General features: G+C 49.9%; 1 protein-coding gene across 1 annotated transcript in view; it reads right to left on the reverse strand.

The window, feature by feature from the left end:
- RASSF5 (Ras association domain family member 5) overlaps positions 1-24,014 on the reverse strand; it is a 68,795-nt gene that overhangs the window by 39,118 nt on the left and 5,663 nt on the right. The window contains exon 2 of the mRNA XM_061185461.1: positions 3,236-3,357. Within this exon, the coding sequence (XP_061041444.1) occupies positions 3,236-3,357 (122 nt within the window). The remainder of the gene's footprint in view (positions 1-3,235; positions 3,358-24,014) is intronic.

Here is a 24,014-nt window from a genome sequence, read left to right on the forward strand (position 1 = left end):
ACCAGGGATCGAACCCGCGCCCCCTGCGTTGGCAGCGTGGAGTCTTAACAACTGGACCGCCAGGGAAGTCCTATCTTGTAGGCAAACCCCAATCGGCAGTACCCCAAATGGCACAGCATTCTTAACCAGGTATAGGTCTACCTCAAGTACATTTGCAAGACCTGCAATACTAGTATGCTCATCTATGGAAACAAATACAGAGTTTCAAAACAATCACCTTGTACTCGATTCATTACAAAACCTGCAGGAGGAGGAACTACTATATAACTGTCATCAGATATCAGCACATCCAGATAAATAAATCCTGTGTTATATAAACTATGTACTACATTGTAATCTAGTGATCCAGAGAGTTGAGGGCCTGCATCAATGATCTTATCAATAGCACATTTCTCAGGCAAACTGCATATTTTTATGTCATCTTCTGTGATATAGCCAGCCTACACCACTCAGCATGCCTCTCTGGCAATTTCCACTGGCTTTACTGGTAAAACATCATGGGTGGTTTTCCTTCTGAAAACCATTTTTGATGATCTACACAGGTTCATCAGATCAATGTACTGGTTTCTTCCTATGCCAAGAAGCCTTAGGCAGGCAGCAGCAGTAAAACTGGGCAATGAATCATAACTTTTCTCTCTGTTCATAATGTCGTCCATGATCCCAGGATAATATGAACATGGTGTTATCCTCAGGCCCTTTACCATATCTGATAAATGGTAAGGGTACAGCATGAGATGCTCTCGACTGTACAGTTCCCCATAGTACTTGGGTTCATCTTTCTTGACATGTTTAAGTATTTCTATATTGTAACTGACTGCGAATAGTGTACAGGACAACCTGCTTCTCATATTCTCTCTGTGAATTTCCAAGACTCTGCCTCACGTTGACTGGCAGCTTACTCCAGGGGTAGTTGTGCCGGATGTGGAACTCCACGGCTACGTGCATGATGCTGGGAGCCGGGGCAGGCGGCAGCGGCCGGACCCGAGGCTGGAACGATGCCTCCCGCCTGCCCGCTCTCACACTGCGGATGGCCCAGGCCGCCCCATGGCCAGGGTGTCTGAGGGCTCAGCGAGGTCTGGGCCACGGGGCGCGGGAGCAGTGGAGAGGGGCGGCTCCAAGTTTCTTTCGGATGTACAGAATTTTAAAAATATATTTTTTAGAACGAATTCAATATCATTCTTATAAAAATACACATCATATTTGCTTTCTAGTACTACTTTCCCAGTGGGAGAAAAAGGCCTGGGGAACAGCAGGGAGGCCGGTAGCACCCATGGGTGGACCAGGTGACTGAACATTGTTGAGCATGTACATCATGGTCAGAAAAAGCGTGTGGATGGCTAGTCTGGGGACTTGGGACTGGACCCCGATTCCCCTGGCCCACTTGTATTCTCTTGAGGAAATGACCAGTCACTCAGCATCTGTGTTGTCTCTCACAGCACCCAGGGCTTTCCTCTCAGAAACATGGGGTTTAATTAAAGTCTTGCTCCCCTACTTTACTGCATCACTAAGTCCCTGGCATTCCCGGACCTGGCACATGCTCTACGTTCAAAACATATTTGTTAAATAAATAAATGGATGATGTCCTTACAGTAAGGATGGACACTGCTTACTTCCTTAACCAGCAACATCTGACTCATACATTAAGGCTTACAGTAAATGTCACCTCCTCTGGGAAGTATTCCCTGATTTCTCCCAACAGAAACAATTGCACCGTATACTCAAAATGCTTCATTCATACTTTTATTGAAACATGCATCACACTACATACTATTTGGTTGTATTCTGCCTCCCCTGCCAGAATGTAAGCTCTCTGAGGACAAGAACTATGATGTATCATTTATTATCCCCACTCGTACCAGTGCTTGGCACAGAGTACATAATCAATGTTTGATCAATGCAAGAATTAAAAACAATGCTCTCCTGTCTCCCTCCCAAATCCTCGACATCAAAGGTCAGACACACCCTAGTTCAAGTGGCTTGGCAAAGCCCAGAACCAAGAGCTGCTTTGGGCATCAACTTCCTGGTCCTTTGACACAGGGAAAGAACATTTGCACAGTCCCTCTGAAGTTGATCTGGTCTGGCTGGCTGACTGGCAGGCAGGACGATGTGCTGAGAAGCCTCAGCCCCAGCATCCCCACTGCCCCAGGGCTATGAGGCCTCAGAGGATCCTCAGGAGCTTTCTCTGGGACCCCCACCACTACCCCTACCCATACCCACACCTATGGCTGGAGCCCTAGGCCAAAGCAGGCTCTGTGCTTGGGGTGGACTACAGGGCACTTCTCAATAGTGACAGACTTCCCTGTGTCACCGATTCTGTTCCATCCCCCCAGCCACCTGGAAGAGGGTGTCTGATATTGTGATTTTTTAATAAGAAATATATATTTGGTCTCTGTCTCCTTTCCTGGCACAGAGCTCCTAAAACCCTTGGAACTTCCTAAGTGAGGAGAGCAACAAAGGTGTTTCTTGTTATGTTAATGAGGTGATTTTGGATGCCACCTAAGGATGCAGGCTAGTTGCCAGGAGAACCAACCAAGTGTTAGAGGACTGGAACTTTTAGTCCCACCCCCTGACCTCTGGGGAGGGGAGAGGGGCTGGAGGATGAATCAATCACCAATGGCCAATGATTTAATCTATCATGTCTGTGTCATGAAGCCTCTATAAAAACCCCAAAAGTTGGGGCTTGGAGAGCTTCTGGGTTGGTGAACACGTGGAGGTGCAGGGAGAGTGGCGCCTGGAGAGGGCATGGAAGCTCTGTGTCCCTCCCCCATTCCTTGCCCTCTGCACCTCTTCCATCTGGCTGTTCCCGAGTTAGATCCTTTTATAATAACCTGATCATCTAGTAGGTAAAATGTTCGAGTTCTGTGAGCTGCTCTAGCAAATTAATTGAACCCAAGGAGGGAGTTGTAGAAGGTGACAACACGGCCTTGCAATTGGTATCTGAAGTGGTGGTGGGGAGGCACACAGATGGTGCCAGAATCGAGGTGAATTGCAGAACACCCAGTGGGTGTCAGATGATTGCTCTGGTGGTGTGGGACCCTCGCCCCCCACATCAGAATTGGGTGCAGAATCAGAGTGCGTGCTGTGGACCCCATCTAGCCAGAAGGGGACCTCAACATCCAGCGTGTGTGGAACCCTCACACCACCTCCCCCTCACCAGAGCTCCTGGGAGGGACAGGGGAGCCCGGGACACCTCGCAGGCTGTTCCCAGCCTGGTCCTTGAGCCCTTGCTGCCTACCTGGCTGAAGGTCGAAGTGAGGGTGCTTTCTGGAGAGGGTCTGTCCCGGGAGGGGCCTCCCTGCTGACTGCAGTCCAGCTGGATCAGGCTGCGGCACGCCGGGTGGCAGGTGAATTTACAGTCTGGAGGGAGAGAACCACAGGGGGATTAGGGGCCAGATAGGAGGCCCAGGGAAATACCCTGGCAGATGGCGTGTATCTCCTGGAGGGAAGAGCACGCGGGAGGGAAGTGGAGGGGGGAGAACACCGTGAGAATGTCACCCGCTCTCTGCGCCACCATGAATGGTGAAGGTGAACAGGTGCTTTACAGTTTGCAAATTATTTGCACCTCTGTTATTGTGCGTGACCATGCAACCATTATTACTGCCACTTTACAGACAGGAAACTGGGGCCTAGGGACATTGGTGACTTTCTAAGGGCAGATCATCTGGCTTCTGGCTGGCTCTCTTTCTACTAATTTATGTTAATCACCAGGGGTCACGGATCCCTGGGGAAGGACTTAACTTTTCTGGGCCTTGTTTTGCAGTCTGTAAAATATAGGTACTAACTGCCCTGCCTAGTGCACAAGGATGTTTATAGTTATAGGGGGGAACAGGTCTTAATAAATTAAAGGTGCCTCCAGGGACAAAACCATTATTATCAACAGGAAGGGCTGTCACCTGTCTCTGACCCTGCCCCATCTAGAAATGTGGGGTCGCTTCTCTAACCCAGCTGACATAGCTTACAGACAACATCCCAAACTAGGTGCTTCGGGGAAAAGCACACGTTTATTTCCTAGACAATGTTCACTTCCACAGAAGTAAGACTTAATGACCAGAGTTGCAAAGAGTCTGGAGGACTACCTCGCAGATGGGGAAGCTGAGGCTCAGAGAGGTAAAGCTAGGTGCCCAACGACACACAGCTCAGTGGCAGAGCCAAGGCTGCGAGCAGTCTCCAGCATCCTCAGGGCTCTCTCTGGAGCCTCCTTGGCAGAAAGGAGGTGAAGTTGAAGGGGGCAGGAGGCAGAGAGGCTGGAGCAGGCAAGGGGAGGGGAGTGTGTATGGAGAATGGGAGTGAAGAAAAGGTGGGCAGCAAGAGAAATCAATACAAGCCCATCAGCAGGCAAAATGCTCAGATTTGAGGCTGGTTCTCACAGAAGCTGCTGGGCCCGCCAGGGTCACCTGTCCTGGAGGTGCCACAGCTCAGCCAGAAGGCCCAGCTGAGGGAGGCTGCCGGAGTCTCCATGAGAAGGCTGCTCGATTGTGATGCCGGGTGCATGGGGATGCGGCAGGGGACACGACAGCCTGGACTTGTTTGTATAACCTGCGGACGTGGGGACAACTTTTGGCTGATAAGGGCTGAGCCTCCTGACACTCTTTCCCTTCCTTTTAACAAGCTCCAAAACCAGGGCACATTGGGACTATCTTCTTAAAGCTGTGAAGTGCACTTCCGTCCTGGGGCGGCGGTAAGGGTGGGTCTCCTCTTCTCCCCACGCTCTCGGGGAGTTTTGGAAAGAGACCCCCTCTCTCCCCAGCTGCCCCCTTCCCTTACATCCCCAAAGATGAGAACCTGGACCACATTCCTTGTACAGGTTTTGCCATTAATGCCTGCAGGAGAGCACCCAGCAAATGTGGGGACATGAAGAGATTCCAGAACACTGCAACCTTCTGACTCAGTGGTCTGAAGTCCTGACCACCTTTCTGGGATGGCATTTAGAAGCCCGACTGCTCACCTCCCTCATGCCTGCAGGTGAGGCCCATGCGACATCCTCTCCTTCACACCCCACCCTCTTCTGCGCATTCCCAACTCTCCTCCGGAGGGGCTGTGCTCTCACCTGGAGAGGGGATGGGTAGAGCCCACTCTGAGCCACGCACCATAACCCTGCCAGCGCCCACATGCATTCCTGGGCTCCCCCAGTAGGAGATCTCTGCCCGGCACGAGGACGGCCTCACCCTGCTGGGGGTGAAGGGCACAGGCAGTGTGCAGACCGAGTCTCCCCTGCCCGCAGTGCCCAGAAATGCCAGGGCTTTGATAAGGGAGCATCGAGGCCAGAGCCCACACAGAGAGGCATTGTTCGGGCTCTGCTCCTGGGACACACCTATCCAGCTCCTGGCCAAGCTCTGAGCGATGAAGAATTCTCCAGGGCTGCCAAGGAGTGGAAACTCGCCAGCTCTACCTCAAGTGAGAGCTGCCACCGGCTCCCAAAGGGGAGAGCGTCTTGAGAAAGGAAGAAGTCTTCCAGTCTCCTATTTCAACTCTGTGTCCTGCAGACACGGGCACTCTGTGTCCACCTGTGCATCTGAATCTCTCCATTTCTGTCTGTCTCTCTCTGCTCTGCCTCTCGCTGACACACACGCGTGTGCGTGCACACGCACACACACACACACAGAGCACCAAAACCACAGGAACATTTTTTTTTTTACAGACTCACACTGAGCTGGACAGAGCGGGGGAACAGAAGACTCCAAGAGGAGTGGTTCGGGATTTTAGAAAAAGCACATTTGAGCACCAAGGAGTCTGTCCCATCAGACCCTGTAATCACAGACTGTAGCAAAACCACTGAAGCACGTCTTGATATTTCCTGGCCCCTGGAAATGCTAAGCCCGGGGCTTTTAGGCCAGCAGAGATGAAGTCACAGTCTCCATGTCCTTCTGCACACACAGAAGCAAGCCCCGCCAGCCACAACCAGTAGCCTGCAGGCCTCATGTGCTCTGAGTGGGGACATTCATGAGGTTGCCAAGGCACGGTTGGGTTCCACTGGAACCCAGTGCTTAAACTCCCACAGGCCATCTTTCCCTCAAGATAGGAGGAATGATGGAGACACAACCACAGAGGGGCCCTTCTCAAAGAGGGAACTGTATGCCAGGATGCAGACAGGGCTCCTGTGGGTTACCCTCAGACTCAGGCTGTATTGGTTTCCTCGCTGCTATAACAAAGCAACACCAACTAGGTGGCTTCAAACTGAAATTATTGTCTCTCAGTTCTGGAGGCCAGAAGTCTGAAATCAACTTGTCAGAAGGCTCATGCTCCTTCTGAAGCCTGTAGGAGGATCGTTTCTTGCCTCTTCCCAGCTTCTGGTGGTTTGCTGGCAGTCTTTGGTTGTCCTCGGCTTGCAGCTGCATCACTCCAATCTCTGCCTCAATCTCTACATGGCCTTCTCCCTGTATGCCTGTGCCTTCACGTGGTCATCCTCACATGACACCAGTCATATTGAATTAGGGGACCATCCTACTCTAGTGCAACCTTTTCTTAACTAATTACATCTGCAACTACCTTGTTTCCAAACAAGGTCACATTCTGATGTACTGGGGGTTAGAACTTTGACATATTTTTTTTTGTGGGGAGGGGATACAATTCAACCCATAACACAGACCCTGGGCCACATTGGGAATCCAGAGCCCTTAGTCTCGAACGGATGCGGGTTTCTCATGGACACCATCTCCAGGGGTCAGCAGCAGACTGGCAGAGGAAGGAGGCCAGGAAGTGCTGAGCTGAGGCCAGGACCACCTCCCTACTTCTACTAGCCCTGCTCCTGGCCTTCTCGGTCCCTGAAGGTCACCACCAAAGGCACCATCTCGAACAAGGGGGTCAGGCCCAGAGGCCATGGCAACCTATGTCCAAAGATACAGTCTTTCTTCCACTTCAGCCCAGAGGAGGTGAATTCAGCAGATGGAACTGTGCTAGGAGATTGCTTTCCAAAATGCAAAAGCTACAAAACTCCCCTTAGTCCCCAGGGCTGCCATAGTTAGTTCCTGCCTGACCCCAGTTGCCAAATGCACTCACACACACACACACACACACACACACACACAGGCACACACACAGGCACACAAAGAGGCTAATTTTTCTGAACCAGAGGCATTCTGTTGATAAGGAACCCTTAAGGCCCTTTCACCCCAGGGTTGTATGCAAGATCCCAAGATAGTGTGGAGCTCTCCACTTCACTCTCCCCCTCCTCCAGCTGAAGCCAGGATGTGGGGTGAGGATGGGGCAGGTTCCCAGGATTCAGAGCCTGGGTTACAATGAGCTCATAGGCCTCCCTTGCGGTCATTCCCAGGTCAGGGAAGAGCAGCTTCTCACCCTGCATGGCCAAAGCCACTACTGAGGCCCGAGGGGAAGCATGACAGCCTCTGAATCCAGGAGCCCTGTGTCCATGCTCTGGGCACCCCAGGCCTTCTTGGACAAGGTCAACCTCAGAACAAACTTACCACTTCCCCTGTTCCCCCTCGGGACCTGGCCTGTGCTATGGGGAAATGGAAAGAGGATGGACTTGGAGGAAGGCCTGGCCTCCACTCACTGCTCAACCAGCTTTGTGACTTTGGGTAAGTTATTGAACTCCTCGGATCATTAATTTCCTCAACTATATAGTGGGAATAATAGCCTGTTCATAGGGCTGCCATGAGGATTAAATGGGGTCCATGATGTAAAGCACTGCACAGGAGGCCTGGGACACAGAGGCCCCCAGTTAATGTTCCATCCCACCTCTCCCAACACTACTCTGCCGTGTGGATTCCTTCCCGCCTCACTGAGCTCCTGGTGGGTCATCTGTAGTCTCACCAGCTCCCCCTACCTAGCCATTTCCAAACCAAGCACACAAATAGCTTTTAGTTTTAAAATAATTTTGTTCTTAGGCACTACAGAGAAATCTGAAAAAACACATAATGGAAAAGAATATGAAAAAGAATGTATATATATATATATATATATATATGTATAACTGAATCACTTTGCTGTACAGCAGAAATTAACACAACACTGTAAATCAACTATACTTCAATAAAATAAATTTTTTAAAAATTAAAAAACAGAGTCTTCCCTGGTGGTCCAGTGGTTAAGACTCCACGTTCCCAATGCAGGAGGCCCAGGTTCGATCCCTGGTACGGGAACTAGATCGCACATGCCACAACTAAAGATCCCGCATGCCACAACCAAAGATCCCACATGCCACAATGAAGATCCTGCGTGCCGCAACTAAGACTCGGAGCAGCCAAATTAATTAATTAATTAATTAAAATAAATTAAAAAACAAACAAACAAACACCACTATCACCACCACCACACACACAAAAAAGTGCACTGGAAAATTACAATGTTACAAAAGTTTTTAAAAAGCAGGAGTAAGGTCTTTCCGAGCAAGTCAGTGGGGACAGTCCTCAGTCTTGGGGTCCCTGTCTTGGCTCCCTTCTCAGACATTTCTTCAAGAGTCCACCATTCTTGTGCTGGGGGTCCCTCCACTCAAGACCAACCATGTCCACTCAGAGACCACCCAGAATGCTCTCTGTGCCTGTCTGTCCCAGGCCGGCCTGGCCCTGCTTCACCACCTGCAGCCCCGCTGCACCCTGCAGCCTCGACCCCCCCTGCTCCCCCAGCCAGAAGCACCTCTCTCCACATGGCTCCAAGATTTCCCCTCGGACCTCAGGCCCTCTAGTGTCCTCTGCAACCACACGACCCTCTAAGCCCCCAGGGCTGCAGCTCCTGAAGTCCACCCTTTCCCAGCCCTTTGCTCTGGGCCCTGCTCAGTGTTCAAGAGGACCAGCCACTATTAAGCATTTGGAAGGGAGTTAGTATGAACTGCTTGAGTGAATAGAGGAAGGAATGAATGGTCTTCTGCCTTTTGCTGAAGTGGAGAGACCAGAGTGTGAGTGCTGACCTACCCCTAGGCTAGTGTCCTAACTCCTGCGTGCCTCAGCTTCCTCTCTAAATGGAGCCTATGGCAGTACCTGCCTCACAGGGTTGCTAAGAGCATTAAACAAGGTAACTATGTAAATCATAACACAACACCTGATGCAAACTAAGAGATCAATAAATACTAGCTATTCATATTAACTGGCTAAAATCCTAGTCAATCTCACCAGAAGCCACAGCATCTGGCATCCTCATCCCGGAAGCCCGTCTGTGCACATCCCATTACTGCCCACTGACCTTCCTCCAGACCTCCACTGAGTCCTGATAAAAAAGGCTCTGATGCATCCTCAGACCCCCATCGAGCCCCTCTCCCCAGCCTGAGCAAGAGAGGCCCCTGGTCTCGGCTCCCTGCAGAGGTGAGGTGCCAGGTGTGCATGGAGCCTGGTGAGGGGCAACTCTCCCCCACCTCGGAGAGGCACCTTTGCCCACCTGGGATGTTTCTCCTCCCTGCCTTCCTACCCACCCCCTCCAATATTTGAACTTCTAAAATCTTGTTCTAGTTTCAGAAAAGAAAATTGTTAACCAAAATTGATAACTTTGAGTATTAAAGAGGATGTGGGTAAATGAGAAGGTTCTTGCCTTATTGGTGGTACCAATTTCCTGCAGGAACGTATCCTCAGTGTGTATTTATTTGTATCTAAATACGTCTCCACTAAAAGGTTACCATCACACAGTTATTTACGGCAACAAAATACTAGAAATACCGCACATCCATCTACAGGGGGCCAGCTACAATTATGGTATATTTAGCCGTTATATAAGATGATGTAGATTGGTCAACTTGGAAAGATGTCCACAAGCATATTATTGAAAGAGAAAAAGGCTGTGTTTCGTGATCCTAATTATATAAAAACATACACATACTTACATATACATTATGCATAGAGAGAAATTTGGAAGGCAGGTGATATGCTTGCTCTGAGTAATGGGATTTCAAGTGTTTTTCCTCTCTTTATAGTCTAAATTTTTATAATAAATATATATTCTTTTTTTAAAATTTATTTTTGGCTGCATTGGGTCTTCATTGCTGCGCGCGGGCTTTCTCTAGTTGCGGCGAGCTGGGGCTACTCTTCATTGCGGTGCGCAGGCTTCTCATTGCGGTGGCTTCTCTTGTTGCGGAACACGGGCTCTAGGCACGCGGGCTTCAGTAGTTGTGGCTCGTGGGCTCTAGAGCGCAGGCTCAGTAGCTGTGGCGCACGGGCTTAGTTGCTCCGCGGCATGTGGGAATCTTCCCGGATCAGGGCTCGAACCCGTGTCCCCTGCATTGGCAGGTGGATTCTTAACCACTGTGCCACCAGGGAAGTCCCAATAAATATTAATTCTTTATATTTTTATAATGAATATATATATTCTTTACTAATATATATTTTCTAATGAATATATATTCTTTTCTAATGAATATATATTCTTTACTAAAGGTACAAAGAAAAATCATGAACCCACATTGTGGTGACAGCGGCTACCATTATTCACTATCTACAATGTGTTAGACAGCTTATATACGTGACTTCACGATATCAGTACTATGCCTGTATGACATGTTTCTACCTCTATTTTTTAAAAAGCAGACTTTATTTTTTAGAGCAAAACTGAGCAGAAGTATAGAGAGAGTTCCTGTATACCCTCCACCCCCGCTCCCACGTGCACAGCCTCCCCCTGTACCAACATCCCCCACCAGAGTGGCGCATTGTTCTGACGAGCCTACACTGACCTGTCACTATCACCCAAAGTCCATCATTTACGTTAGGGTTCACTCCTGGTGGTGTACATTCTATGGGTTTGGACAAATATATAATGACATGTATCCACCATTTAGTATCACACAGCATAGTTTCACTGCCCTAAGTATCTCTGTGCTCTGTCTATTCATCCCTCTCTCCCCACTAAATCTTTGGTAACCAGTGATTTTTTTACTCTCTCCATAGTTTTGTCTTTTCCAGAATGTCACATAGTTGGAATCATACACTATGTAGCCTTTTCAGATTGGCTTCTTTCACTTAGGAATATGCATTTAAGGTAATTCCATATCTCTTCATGACTTGAAGCCTTCCCCACGCAGAGGCCCAGCCTCTGCAACTCTGCACCCCGTGACACCCAAACAGAGCCAACTGCCCCATCGCGTGGAGAGATGAGGATGGTGGGAGAGCAACCAGAATGGACACAGGCCCCGAGCACCAAAACGCACCCACTTGGCATCTGTAAGTCAGGCATCCTCAGACAGGCCATGTGGCCCCTGAAGCACACTGTTTAGTGTGCATGATAGAGGTCTTTTAGAAAGGGTGCAAGCGGCAAAACACTAAATCAGGAGCTTCGGAGTACACAGAATCTGGCCTCCAGAGCCACACAGATCAGGGTTTGAATGCAAGCCCTGCTTCTAATTGGGTATGAGATGCCTGGACAATTTACTTAACCTTAGTAAAATATGGAATCTATTTTCAGCCTCAATTTCCTCATCTGCAAAATGGAAGTAATGATATCTTCCTTGCCAGCAGATGTGTTGCCAAAATTAGAAAGAGTGTATGTAAAGCATCCAACAGTGCCTGCACAAGTAGATGTTCACCAGACGGTAGCTGTCACTTTCAACCCTGGGACTCCTGAGTCTGGGTAGCCGGATTCCTGTTGACTTAGCGTGTGATGCTAGCCCTCAAATCTCTCAGTTTGGGGTCCTCTTCCAATGTATTAACTAAGAAGAATCATGAACTTTCTTGCTCACCTAAGTTCCTCTTACCTGCCCCTACCTGCCTCCAGCCCTGCCTTTGGTGGCCCAGGGGAGTGAGGCAGGAACACAAGAGGATGAGTCATGCTGGAGAGAGGGAAGGTAGGGAGACAGACTTGTCAAGCTTGGAGGGCTGTGGCCATTGCCAAAATCAACACAATCTACACATTTTTCATACTCCTGGTTAAACTTCTAGTGAGGCTGGCAGCAAGAGAATGGAAACTCCCCACTCCTGGGGTCAGACATCCAGCTCAGGACATCTGCATCTTTGTTTCCAGGAGGGGGCCTGAACCCCAGCCCTCTGGAGACCATATAATGTAGTTCATTGTTTCAGAGGACAGGCCAACCCTGAGGGCACCCAGCACCCCGAACCCCAGCCTGGAGGGCCTGGAGACACACAACTGCCCCCGCGCACCACACAGCCCCAACTTCACACACACACACACCCTAGAGACTGTGCCAGAATGCAAGCCAGGAAGCCAACAGGAAGGGTAAATGTTATGGTAGAGGAGTGGCCTGGAAGCCAGGCCCATGTCCTGGGTCAGAGAAGCCAGCCTTCCCATGGACGGACTCACTGGGGTGTCGCCTTTGTGCAAAGAGCCACAAGGGAATGTTCCTGAACGCGCTCAAGTCTTCATCAGATGTTGGGTCCCCAGGTAAAATGGAGGGCGGGGATGGGTGGGCTTTATGGGAAGCAGGCGTCCAGGTCAGGCAGGTTGAGGGAGAAAATGCTCCAGGGAGGGTGGTGCTGAGGAGCCTTGAATGAATTGAGGACATGAGGCCACCCCGAGACCTTGGGCCACACCCTCTCACAAAATGACCTATCAGCATACGTGTGGCAGGGCTGGAGGGGTGATGGGCACTTTCAAGCCACCCTTTTGTACTGAAGGGAAAGGCAAAAGGCCCTGCTGAGTTGTTGCTCAGGGGCCAAAGCAGATATTAAAATTCTTCCTGGGGCCTTGGTCCCTGGATCTAAAGGGTCCGTTCTTTATTCCTGAGCCTGGCTTCTTGGTGGTCACATTTCCAAGCAGGCCAGATGTGACCCCTGCATCCTCTTCCCAAACTTGGCACCCAGGCTGGCCTGCAGAGGCACGGTCCTGCCCCACGGGGGTGGGTGTGGGTGGGTGTGCCTCTCGGGCGGGCCCATTATTCATCTGTCTCCAACACAACCACACACCCCTAGGCTGAAAGCACCAACAAAGGGAAGGCACTGCGGTCAGGCCAAGCGTGTTGGGTGGGGGAGAAAATAGAGATAGGCGAGTCTGCAGGCCCTCAAAGCAAGGGGCCGGTGGAGGGAGGGAGGGCAGGACAGTTCCCGCCAAGTTCAGATGGATGATGCAGGGAGCAAGGGAAGCGTCAGGCGCGCCCGCCCTGTGCGCAGCGAGGCAGGAGACAGGGCCTGACCCCAGGGCACCTTCCCACGTGGTCTGTTTCATGCCGCTTCACTCTTTGGGGGTGGTACACCCTGAAGCATGCCCCCAACCCTGCCTTGTGTGGATGTGTATATATGTTTAAAATTATAAACACAATTAATAGGGTTGAATCTACTTTTAACAATTCATGCTTCTACTTTAGACAGTATTAACTAACTCCCTGCCAGGACTACACTAGAACTCTTCCTCCTGTCAACTCTGCCCCCACGCCCTGATTTTCACTCTATTATATTATTTATACTTCCAATGTTTATGACATTTACATTCTGTTGTAACTATAAATTGCATGGTTGTCTAAAATTAACTCTACTTTTAAACTGATTCAGTTTTTTTACAACAGAAAAACTATTTTTAATTTTAATTAATCTTTTGTTTGACTGAAATATTTGGTATTGTATTTTATATGCCTTATGTTTGCCAATGATGCTTCAAGCACCTTAAAGAGATGTGCCCCATTTTATTGTCCTTTTAATACTGTGGCGCTGGGGCCTTATGCATGAAAATGATGATCAGGAGGAGATGTGCATGGACAAAATAGAGATAGGCGAGTCTGCAGGCCCTCAGTGCAATATTACAGAGCATCTCTGAAAAGCTCCCCTTGGCCAATAGTGGTAGCAGGCAACAGATTTTGGAAAAATGTACAAGTACGTGACATGAGGTGGGGTCTAGGGTGGGAAAGCCAAATGAACCTCATTCCTCACATGCAAGTGTCTGTAGGAGACCTGTCATCTGGACCCTCTGACACCATATCCAAAAAGGTCCAAGTTGTATTTAGGGTGTGGCCATGAAGATAGAAGTGCAAAGACATGGCACAATATTTGAACAGGGACAATTAAAGTATGTGCACCCACCAGGACACACATACTCAGAGACAGAGAGTTAAACCTTTTTATGACAATTATGTCTCTTATCTTTCCACATCTACCTAATTACTAGTCAGTTTTTCATGTGTGCAAGCATGCATCCACTCAACATGTATTTATTGGGGGCCTACCAGAGGTCAAGTACTGTTCCAAAGGACAGCCAGTTATATCCAAAGACTTGTGTAAAAGGAACAAGTGGATGAAAGGAATATATATATATTCAAAGTTATATATTTTAATACAGATATTAAAATCCTGTTTTGATTGTCACCACAGGAAAAGATAAATCCTATTGCCAGAGCACCTTAAGAAAAAATACTTTAAAACACTGTAGACAGCCATAAAAAAGAACGAAATAATGCCATTTACAGCAACATGCATGGACCTAGAGATTGTCATACTGAGTGAAGTTAGTCAGACAGAGAAAGACAAATATCATATGATATCGCTTATAGGTGAAATCTAAAAAATATCATGCAAATGAACTTATTTACAAAACAGAAATAGAGTCACAGATGTAGAAGACAAACTTATGGTTACCAGGGGGGAAAGCAGAGAGGGGGGGTGGCAGGGAAGAGGGATAAATTGGGAGATTGGGACTGACATATACACACTGCTATATATAAAATAGATAACTCATAAGGACCTACTGTATAGCACAGGGAACTCTATACTCTGTAATGACCTATATGGGAAAAGAATCTAAAAAAGAGTGGATATATGTATATCTATAACTGATTCACTTTGCTGTACAGCAGAAACTAACACAACATTGTAAATCAACTATACTCCAATAAAAATTAAAAAAATAAAATAAAACACCGTAGACAGTTGGATTTAAGGGAATTTTACAAACAGCAACAAGCCCATGAAAACTAAAGCCAGTGTGGAGCTGCCAGATGCCCTCTCGGCTCAGGTCACCTCAGAAGGGGCATCTGCCCCCTCTAAGCATGTGTCACTCTGCTCTAGGTGTAGGAGAGACAAAGCAGGTGGGGTCCCCCTCTCCAGGGCTCAGGGCCCCTGCACCCATCCCTGGGGCCCCTGAGGAGATACACGGAGGAATCTGGGCAGTTGGCAGAGAAAGGACGTGGGCCTAGTAGTGAGGGGCAGAGGTGGAATGAGGAACATGAAGGCTTTTTTTGGTTTTTAGCTTTTGTTTTTAAAGCAAACACCATCTCAGAGAGGGGGCAAAGGGTTGCCTAGCCTCTTGCTAAGCTTGAGTATATTTTTGGTAGTGTTCCACAGCCAAATAGTTTTGCAAGAAGTCCTGCCTAGGCATCTGCAGACCACAGGGCAGGGGATGAAGCTTCGACAGGTGTGCAGATGTGAAGGCACACACAGGTGCGTGCGCACAGGTACGCCCGATCCGAGTGCCGGGAGGTCACAAGAGGCCAGGAGCAGAGAGGTTCAGTCCTTTATGGGACAGCCAGGCGGCTGCATCCAACTAGTTTTTCCACACCTGCTCTGATGTCATTTGATTTCAGAGTGCCAATCATCAACTGAACATCAACCAACTGGGTGAAAGGAGACTTTTGCAGGAGGAGAAAAGTAAATAGATGACGTCTGAGGCCTTCTCTGCAGAAGACATACAAAGGTTTCTTTACAGCTGTATCCCTGTAACCAGGACCACCAGAGACTTCTGGAGAGAGCCAGGCCTGTGCCCCAGTGACCCCCGAGCAGCCTTTTAAAATGATATATGCCTTGCTCCTTGGCAGCATGCTTGCTTAGCTCCTAATGATGCCCGGTGGGCTAATCCAACCCCTGCCTGTTAATTAAGTGGCATGGTAAACTCAATGATAGGAATTTTTCCAGAGAATGTGTTTAAGAGTTTTGTGCTCCTCCTCTATTCCTGCCTGGGCAAACCTTCAAACCCTATCTCTTTCATTGAGATGTGGGAAGCCCACCTTGGCCCAGGTAAGATGGAAGAGCAGACAGCGTGCTGGGGGCTTGCACGGATGACCCAGTGTGAGCCATCGTTAAAAGTCTTTCTGGGAGCAGCTGCCGATGAGGGGCCGGCTCTGTGACCAGCATCATGTCGAATGGTTTCCATCAATGTCACGTTTAACACACATGACACCTGCTTGAGATGGGGATTCTTTGCCCCATTTTACAACGGGAAAAACTAAGGCTCAGAGAGGTTAATCTGTACAAGGAAGGCCCTACCACCTGGCATCCAAAGTCCAGGCTCAAGCTGCTCTGGCTCATTTGCAGCAACATGGATGGGCCTAGAGATTATCATACTAAGTGAAGTTAAGTCAGAAAGAGAAAGACAAATACCATATGATATGACTTATATGTGGAATCTAAAATACGACACAAATGAATATATCTATGAAACAAAAATAGACTCACAAATATAGAGAACAGACTTGTGGTTGCCAAGGGGGAGGGAAGGTGAGGGAGGGAAGGATTGGGAGTTTGGGGTTAGCAGATGCAAACTAGTATATATGGAATAGATAAACAACAAGGTCCTACTGTATAGCACAGGGAACTATATTCAATATCCTGTGATAAACCATAATGGAAAAGAATACGAAAAAGAATATATATATATATATATGTATAACTGAGTCACTTTGCTGTACAGCAGAAATTAACACAACATTGTAAATCAACTATACTTCAATAAAATTTTTTAAAAAATTTGGCCTGGCTCCAAGCCCATTCTCTTAAATGCTACATTACAGGTCGCTCACAGAGCTACTGCACAGTCCACGGGCCACAGTCTACCACTCCCATCATCTTTGAGCATCCTGTCTCGCCCCTCCCCTTCCAATCAATTCAACCCAAATGCTAACACAAGTTAAACGAGCAGTAGCCGCAGTGCAGTATTTGCCCAGACCTTAATGCTGCCACTCCAGGCCTGATTGATTTCATTAAATCTATAACTCCTTGGGCTAAAGAGCAAGGAGCAAGGAAATGCTCTGTTGAATAATTCTTAAGGAGGGACAGGGGGGAGAGGATGGACACGAAGACGCGAGTGAACATTAAATCGAGGAACTCAGTCTCCAGCTGTCCTCTGCGTGGTGGGCACAGTATGTATTAGGCTATTGATGAGGATAAATTATTCAGGCTGGCTAAACAGTATTTGTCTCCAAATGGGGATTAGATCTAGTGGAAGTGAAATTCCCACCTTTCAAGACGTAAAACTGTAATCAAGAAAATTATATTTTCCACAGTTAAGATCATATTGCCTTTCAAATTCTGCTTTCACAAACTTAACCCAGAGATGACTTTTTAGTTTAGTTCCATCCCTAAGACTCAGTGTTGGGACCCACCCAAATGCCCACCTGTCCCCGAATGTGTGTGAGAACAGCATGGAGACAAATGGGGCAGGGAGCCCAAGGAAAGCTGATGTGCTCCAAAGATCCAGCCATCAAAGAGAAGCAGCTAGAGGCCAGTTAAGATGAGTAGAACCCGGCAGTGAGGGGTTCCAGGTCTGACTGTGCAGCTCTAAGCCTTAGCCAGGGGCCTGACTTCTTGGGGCCATCTCATTTGTGAAATAGAATAACCCCTTTCCCACCCTTAACATACAGAGATCTGGAGGGAATAAATGATATTTAAAACAAACAAAAAACCCAAACAAACACAAATCCCTTGGATCTTTAGCAGAAGAGCGCTGCAGAAATATAAGATGCTGTAGCTAGTCTGATCCAGCAGGAAGAATGCTAGGCTGGAAGGCAGGTGCCCGAGATCCTGGTCCTGGAGCTGTCACCAACTTTTGTTGGCCTCAGCCTCCCTCGTTTGAAAAAAGGAGTAGATGACCTCAGATTCTATGAAAATTGAATTGCTACAGTCTCTCCTCCTCATCTTTCACTCAGCCCACACTGTCCCGTTATCCTTCCCCAGCAAGGACTGTTCTCACCCTAATTAGTGCTCCGGGAAGGAAGCTGCAGCCTGGTCACTGTCTGAGGCTGGAACTCCTGTCCAGCTGTGTTCCGCCTGCAGCCTCTGTAGCCCCACACAGTCTGCTTGTGTGCCCCCCATAGGCACCTCCACTAACCATGCAGATGAGATGCCTTTGCCTAAGAAACTTCACTGCTCCGGGGTCCTCGGAAGGCTGACTCAGCAGCTTCACAAGGTGTGATGCCCCTGGGAGCTACAGGATGGGCAGAATGGAAAAGAGTGGCCACCCCAGATGCCCATCTATATTCTGCCTGCTCAGGGACCAGATTAGGATGACTGATTGGCCCTAATTCTCAGTCAAGGAAAGGCTGTTAAAGCCCACAGCCAACACAGGCTTCTGAAGTTCCACCTAAACCTGGCAGGGTGGCAGCACCTGAGCTTTGGCTCTGGGGAGTCAGGGGGGCCAAGGAGCGGTGCTGAGCTCAGCATTAAATACCGGGCTGCCAGGGGGTTCCTGCACTGCCTTGCCCATGGGAGAGGCCACTAGGCAGGCCTGGCCTCCGAACCCAAGCTCCCCCTGAGCACCCCCAGCTGGAATGACTTAGACCTACCTCGAGGAAGCCGGGCCTCGGGGTGGAACCTCTGGAGGGCCTGGAGCTTTACTGATCCCAAATGACTCTTAGGGAGCCTGCGGAAGAGGCGCTGGAGGAGTGAGGTGACCGTTCCGAAGCAGGTAGAGGCCGCCTCCTCAGCCCGGCCCTCGGTCATCCCGCTGTGCTACGGGATATCAATAGCTTCTCTCCAGGCCTGGCATCAGGGACAGAGTGACGAAGGGGGGAATCACTGGCCCCGGGAGGACTCCGGACCTCGTGTGAGCCAGGCTTTGCTCAAATCAGCCCAGCCTCCTTGTTCCTCCGAAGGAAGTCACGGGCACTGGGGACCCCGGGCCGGCACCAGCCCAGCCTGCCCGATGCCTTCTCTTCCCAGCTGAGGTCCTATCCCCTCCACCTCCCCCAACGGAAAACTTTCTATTCCTGGGGCTTTTAGCTTGATAAGATAAACATGCCCCCACCAAACAGGCTGCAGAAAGAGCCTGCCCTGGGCCTCACTTCTCAGGAGCGCCTGTGAGTCTGAAAATCAATGTCTCCAAAGTTTCAACAGACGATAGAAGCGATCCGTTACCTCACGCTGGTGCCTGGCCCAGGAACTCGTTAATGGATTTCTTTGGGGATGTCGGATTAATAATGCTTTACCAGCTGTACAGGCTCCCAAGGGACAACCGGACTAATTCACATCCTCCTATGCTAAGCCCAGGGTGGGGGAAGAGCTTTCAGCTGCCCAGGCCCATAGGAAGCGGTGCTGCCTTAAGAGGGTCAGACCATTTATCTGAGAGCAGATACCTGCGCAGAGAAGAGGCGACAGGAGTAGGAGGAAGAAAGAGAAGAGAAGAAAAGAGTAGAGTCTCTCATGAAGAGGGCAGAAAGGTTTTTCTCTTGCCCTAACATGGGGCTCACAGGGTGTCCCCTAAACAGTGACTCCCAGAAGCAACCAAGTCCTGGTGGGGAAGTTCCCAGAGGCCCTGTCACCCAGGCCGAGACGGGCGATTGGCGCTAGACAGGCAGCAAATCCTTCCAGGAAAACCGCTGAAGAGGGGAGCCTGCTCCCACGCTGCCCAGAGACTCCAAAAGTCACCCGCCCACCGCCAGCGGGGGCCAGCTTCAGAGGAAGCAGGGGTGCTGTCCTTTAACTACAGGAAAGGTACCACAGAGGACCGACGAAGCTGCATGTACACCTCTGGGGGCTGGTCACCTAGTGCTGGGTCCAGAAGGTGAGCACTCATGAGTTCAGATGTGAGCCCTGCTGGTCCTCGTGCAGCTGCCAACCTGCTTCCACCATTTTGTGCTGTGGTTCCTCCCCAGGCCACAAAGAATGTTGAATGGCATCATATCCCGGAGGCGAGGCCCTCAGGCCACTGAGAGAAGAAAATGGTAGAACAAACCCAAGCTGCACTTGACCTTCCAAATAGGCTCCCCTATCACCTGCCCCCTCACAGGATCTCTGGCCAGGAGGCCCCAGCTAGATTACCCCTCCCTGCTGAGGCCCTCAGTCCTTGGTGCAGTAACAATAAAGCACACTGTTTACAAGTCATCTATTTAACAGAGAGATGCCCCCAAATGCCCCCTTCCTCGGGCTGGGACACTGTTTCTTTCTCCCTAATGCTTCCTTGGGGGGGACTGGGCTGCCAGTGGTCTGTTTTGTGATCGTCTAGCTTACCCAGGAGCTCTGCATAGACAGGGCTCGTGAGTCCAGGTCCTGAGATGACACCGGGGCCGCCGTGTGAAGCTGGGAGCCCAGGTTCCTGGCCCCACTGGGACATGAGATCTGCACGAGGGCGCAGGTACTCCCACGTGGTTGAGCACAGGCAAGGGTGGCATTCCCACTCCCGCGCTCAGAGAGGACGACACGCACGTGCTGGGAAACTTTAAATCATGCGTCACGTGTCATGGGGGAAAATCCCTCCCGAATGCCCCACTTGGGCTGGAGGATACACTGATCTCACTTCTCCTCTTCCTCATCACAGAGATGATTTTGTGGACAGGTTAAGCCACTGGGGAAGCCAGCAGGAAAGAACTGGCTGAGAATCCAGATGGGGCTTTGGGAGGTTCTAGAATCTTCACTCCTGACCTTTAGAAAACCTGGATAGATTTTCTACTGTACGGGTATTTCAGGAGGAACACAGTGACCTCCTGCTGCCCCCACATCTAAGCACTGACCCTCTGACCTCCATGCTGAAGACAGAGTCCAGCCAAGGCGAACCTAACTTGAAGAAACAGGCTTCACCATCTTAAGTGCTGGGGTTACAACATATTCTCACCTTGAAACCCTATTCATATAAAGGTCCTTCCATATTGCTTTTTAAAACATTCATCACTAGAATAGACATTTACAGAGAGTATGCTCAACCCCTTTTCCTAAAAACTCTCAAGTTACAGCTGGAATCTTTTGTTCCATTTGAATAGTAAGGCATCTCTGAGGTTCTTTTTTGGATTTTTAATACTTTCCTCAGTTGCAGAAAGGACATAATTGTTTCAACAGAAACCACAAAACCTTCAGCTTCTATTCAACTTGAATGGAAAAAACAGCTTCCTCCAAGTCAGCAAGAAAAGTAAGTGACGATACCCAAATGTGAGCCTGACCTGGAGGCACACAGGGTTGGGGTGGCAGTGGGGGGCTTTCCCCAGATTTGCTGTCCCCCGCTCAGCCACACCACTGCCTGGGACAGGGTGGAGGGCCATCATGCAAACCTCAGTTTATTTTCCAGTCCCGATCCAACTCTTCTGCCCCGTAGCTATCCCCTTTGAGACACAACCTAATTTTTCTTTGGTTCATGGTGAGTCCTGTGTCATGAACCCTGGGTCCTGACAAGGAGGATCTTTTCAGTTCCAGGAAAAGGTCTTCAACCTGCATTTCCACGCCCACCTCCCCTACACACACCTAATACCGATGGGTGGGGTGGGGAGGGGACAGACACACTTGATTCTTTTCTCTTATGATTTAAGAAAAACTTCACCTTTTGTTTCAAGACCTCATGATTTACACATGCGGAAAACCTATTTAAAAACCAAACATGGAAAACAGGCTGAAGTGCCGCCAGCTCTCAATTGTCCAGGACCTGACTGATCCTCTAGCTTGCATGTGGCTTACCCGCCCCTTGGCTCACCCTCCTCTTTTTCTGTACCTCTTTTTATGGACATTTCAGCGTTCGTTGGCAAAAGGGAGGCAGATGAATGAGGAAACTCCACTAACTTGCATATTCAATGGCATTAGCTCACAGGGCAAAATGCTATGTTGGGTGCTGGTGCTGATTTTGCTGCTAATGATCCAGGTCATCGCAGAGAAGTCACTGACCCCCTGAATGCTCGGTCTCCTCATCTGTGAGATGGCCATGATCCACCCAGCCCTGCCTGCCTCACAAGGGCGCTGCAGGGCTCAGCAGAGCCAGTAGGCAAGAAAGCACTTTAGATACAGCCAAGTCATCTCTGAGATAAAAGTCATCTCTGTTCCCATAACTTCTTGGCCATTCTCAGTATTTCTTGTTCCACATGAATATCTCCATCCTTGCGGGCTCACAGAACACCAATTTGTATCTTCAGCAAACACGACAATTCTTTCCCAGATCCAGCATCCGGTAGAAACAAAACATAAAAGGATAAAAAACAAAGTGGGCGAGGAACATCGCTCTTCTTTCAAGGCTGACTTTCGTGACCCTCTGGTCTGATTTCGGAAAGGTTCATGTAAGCCACATTTTCATGTTCTAGCAGCCCTAGCCAACAGCCACTGCAGACATCTGGGTGAGATCTGCTCTGCCCTGGAAATGTTTGTTCAAGAAACAGGGAGGGGGACAGAAGGTGGCGTGCAGGCCCTCCACTGAAGGGTAAACATGACCCCGTCTCGCTGTGGTCACAGGTGAGGGACATACCCAGTCACCTGCCTGCCCGCCCAGTGATACACAGGAACTGACTGAACTTTCCAACACCACCCTTCTTACCAACCTTCAGCACAGTGTCCGCTCGTGCTTTCCCCCTGATGCCCTCAATGAGGCTAGGGCAATAGGGGTGGGTAGGAATATCCTGAAGAAAATCTGGGAAGCACTACAGCAACCAGGGGTCACAGACCCCTCAGCTAGGACAGAGTACTGTCCACCAGCAGGCTGGGCACATGGCAACTGTGCCAGCACAGACCCCTGCTGCTCTTCCTCCTTCCTCTCCAAAAAGGCAAAAAAGAACCAAATGTCGGACTTCCCTGGTGGCACAGTGGTTGAGTATCCGCCTGCCAATGCAAGGGACACGGGTTCGAGCCCTGGGCCGGGAAGATCCCACATGCCGCGGAGCAACTAAGCCCGTGCGCCACAACTACCGAGCCTGCGCTCTAGAGCCCACGAGCCACAACTACTGAGCCCGCGTGCCACAACTACTGAAGCCCGCACGCCTAGAGCCTGTGCTCCACAATGAGAAGCCACCGCAATGAGAAGCCCGTGCACTGCAATGAAGAGTAGCCCCCGCTCGCCGCAACTAGAGAAAGCCCGTGTGCAGCAGCGAAGACCCAACACAGCCAAATATAAATAAATAAAATAAATAAATTTATTAAAAAAAAAAAAAAAGAACCAAATGTCACAGCTTTCCTTATGGGTGCATCTCTCAAGAATGTTCTCCATGCCAGGAACCACGGGCGGGCTAGAACAGGCCCTGCATGAACTTATTGGCCACTTTGGCCAACACCACCACTACACCATGGAGAATTCTCGGGGTCCATCAGGCTCTGCGCATGTCTCCTTGGCATGGTGTTGGGGTGCCTCAAAGAACACCCAAATATCACCCCCCTAGGTCTGAGTCAAGACAGTCTTGACCTTGGAGTGGCACTCCCTGTGACTCCTCCCTGGCACCGATTCTATTCCACTTCAACCAGGGAACCAAGCCTGCTGCCCTGCCTGACATCATCACCTCGGCCTCCTTGCTCATTCCCCAAAGCCTAAAAGCTGGCTCTGCTCTCCTCCTAGCCCCGAGATCCAGCCCTGAAGATGTAGAGAAACTTGCCAAAACTCTTGGAAAAAAACCGAAAGTGACTAAATGCATAGCTATCTCCCCAGTCAGGGCTGGCCTTCCCAGGGTCAGCTGCCTCCACCACTTCCCGACCCAGCCAGGGGAGAGCCGAACAGAGCCTGCAGGAGGAGTGGGTGGCAGAGTGGGACTAAGGCCCTCTGGAGAGTCAGAAAGCATCCTGCCATGGGCACTGGCAGATCTGCAAGCCCATGGTGGGTGAGAGGACTACACGAGCTGATGCTGCTGGAAGCCGGGGTGGGGGGAGGGGGAATGTTCTGTCTGCATGCTTTGCACGCCCACAAATACTCACCTGCCCAAGAATACTCACCTTGTCGTTAGAGGAATGCGAACAGGAAGGGCCTCTGGTCAGGCCAGAGATGTGTTTCCAGCTTCCTCATCAGCCTTAATAGCACCCCAGCAGGCAGGGCAAGAACGGCAAGCAGCTCCTTCCACGGGGAGACTGAGGGGTGAGGGGTGGGTGTCGGGAGCCAGCGAGGGCCCCGTGGGAGAGCACCTGGGAAGCAAGACCCAGGATGCTCCCACGGCCAGCCCAGCAGGGGGCTGCCTCTGTCCCAGAGATGCTGGGCACGGATCAAAGGAGGGAAATGGCTTGACAGCCCGAGATCTCGGTCAGAGGCCATCTTCAAGGCCAGTCAGG

The sequence above is a fragment of the Eubalaena glacialis genome, chromosome 3 (assembly GCF_028564815.1).
Source record: "Eubalaena glacialis isolate mEubGla1 chromosome 3, mEubGla1.1.hap2.+ XY, whole genome shotgun sequence".
Classification (NCBI taxonomy): Eukaryota; Metazoa; Chordata; class Mammalia; order Artiodactyla; family Balaenidae; genus Eubalaena; species Eubalaena glacialis.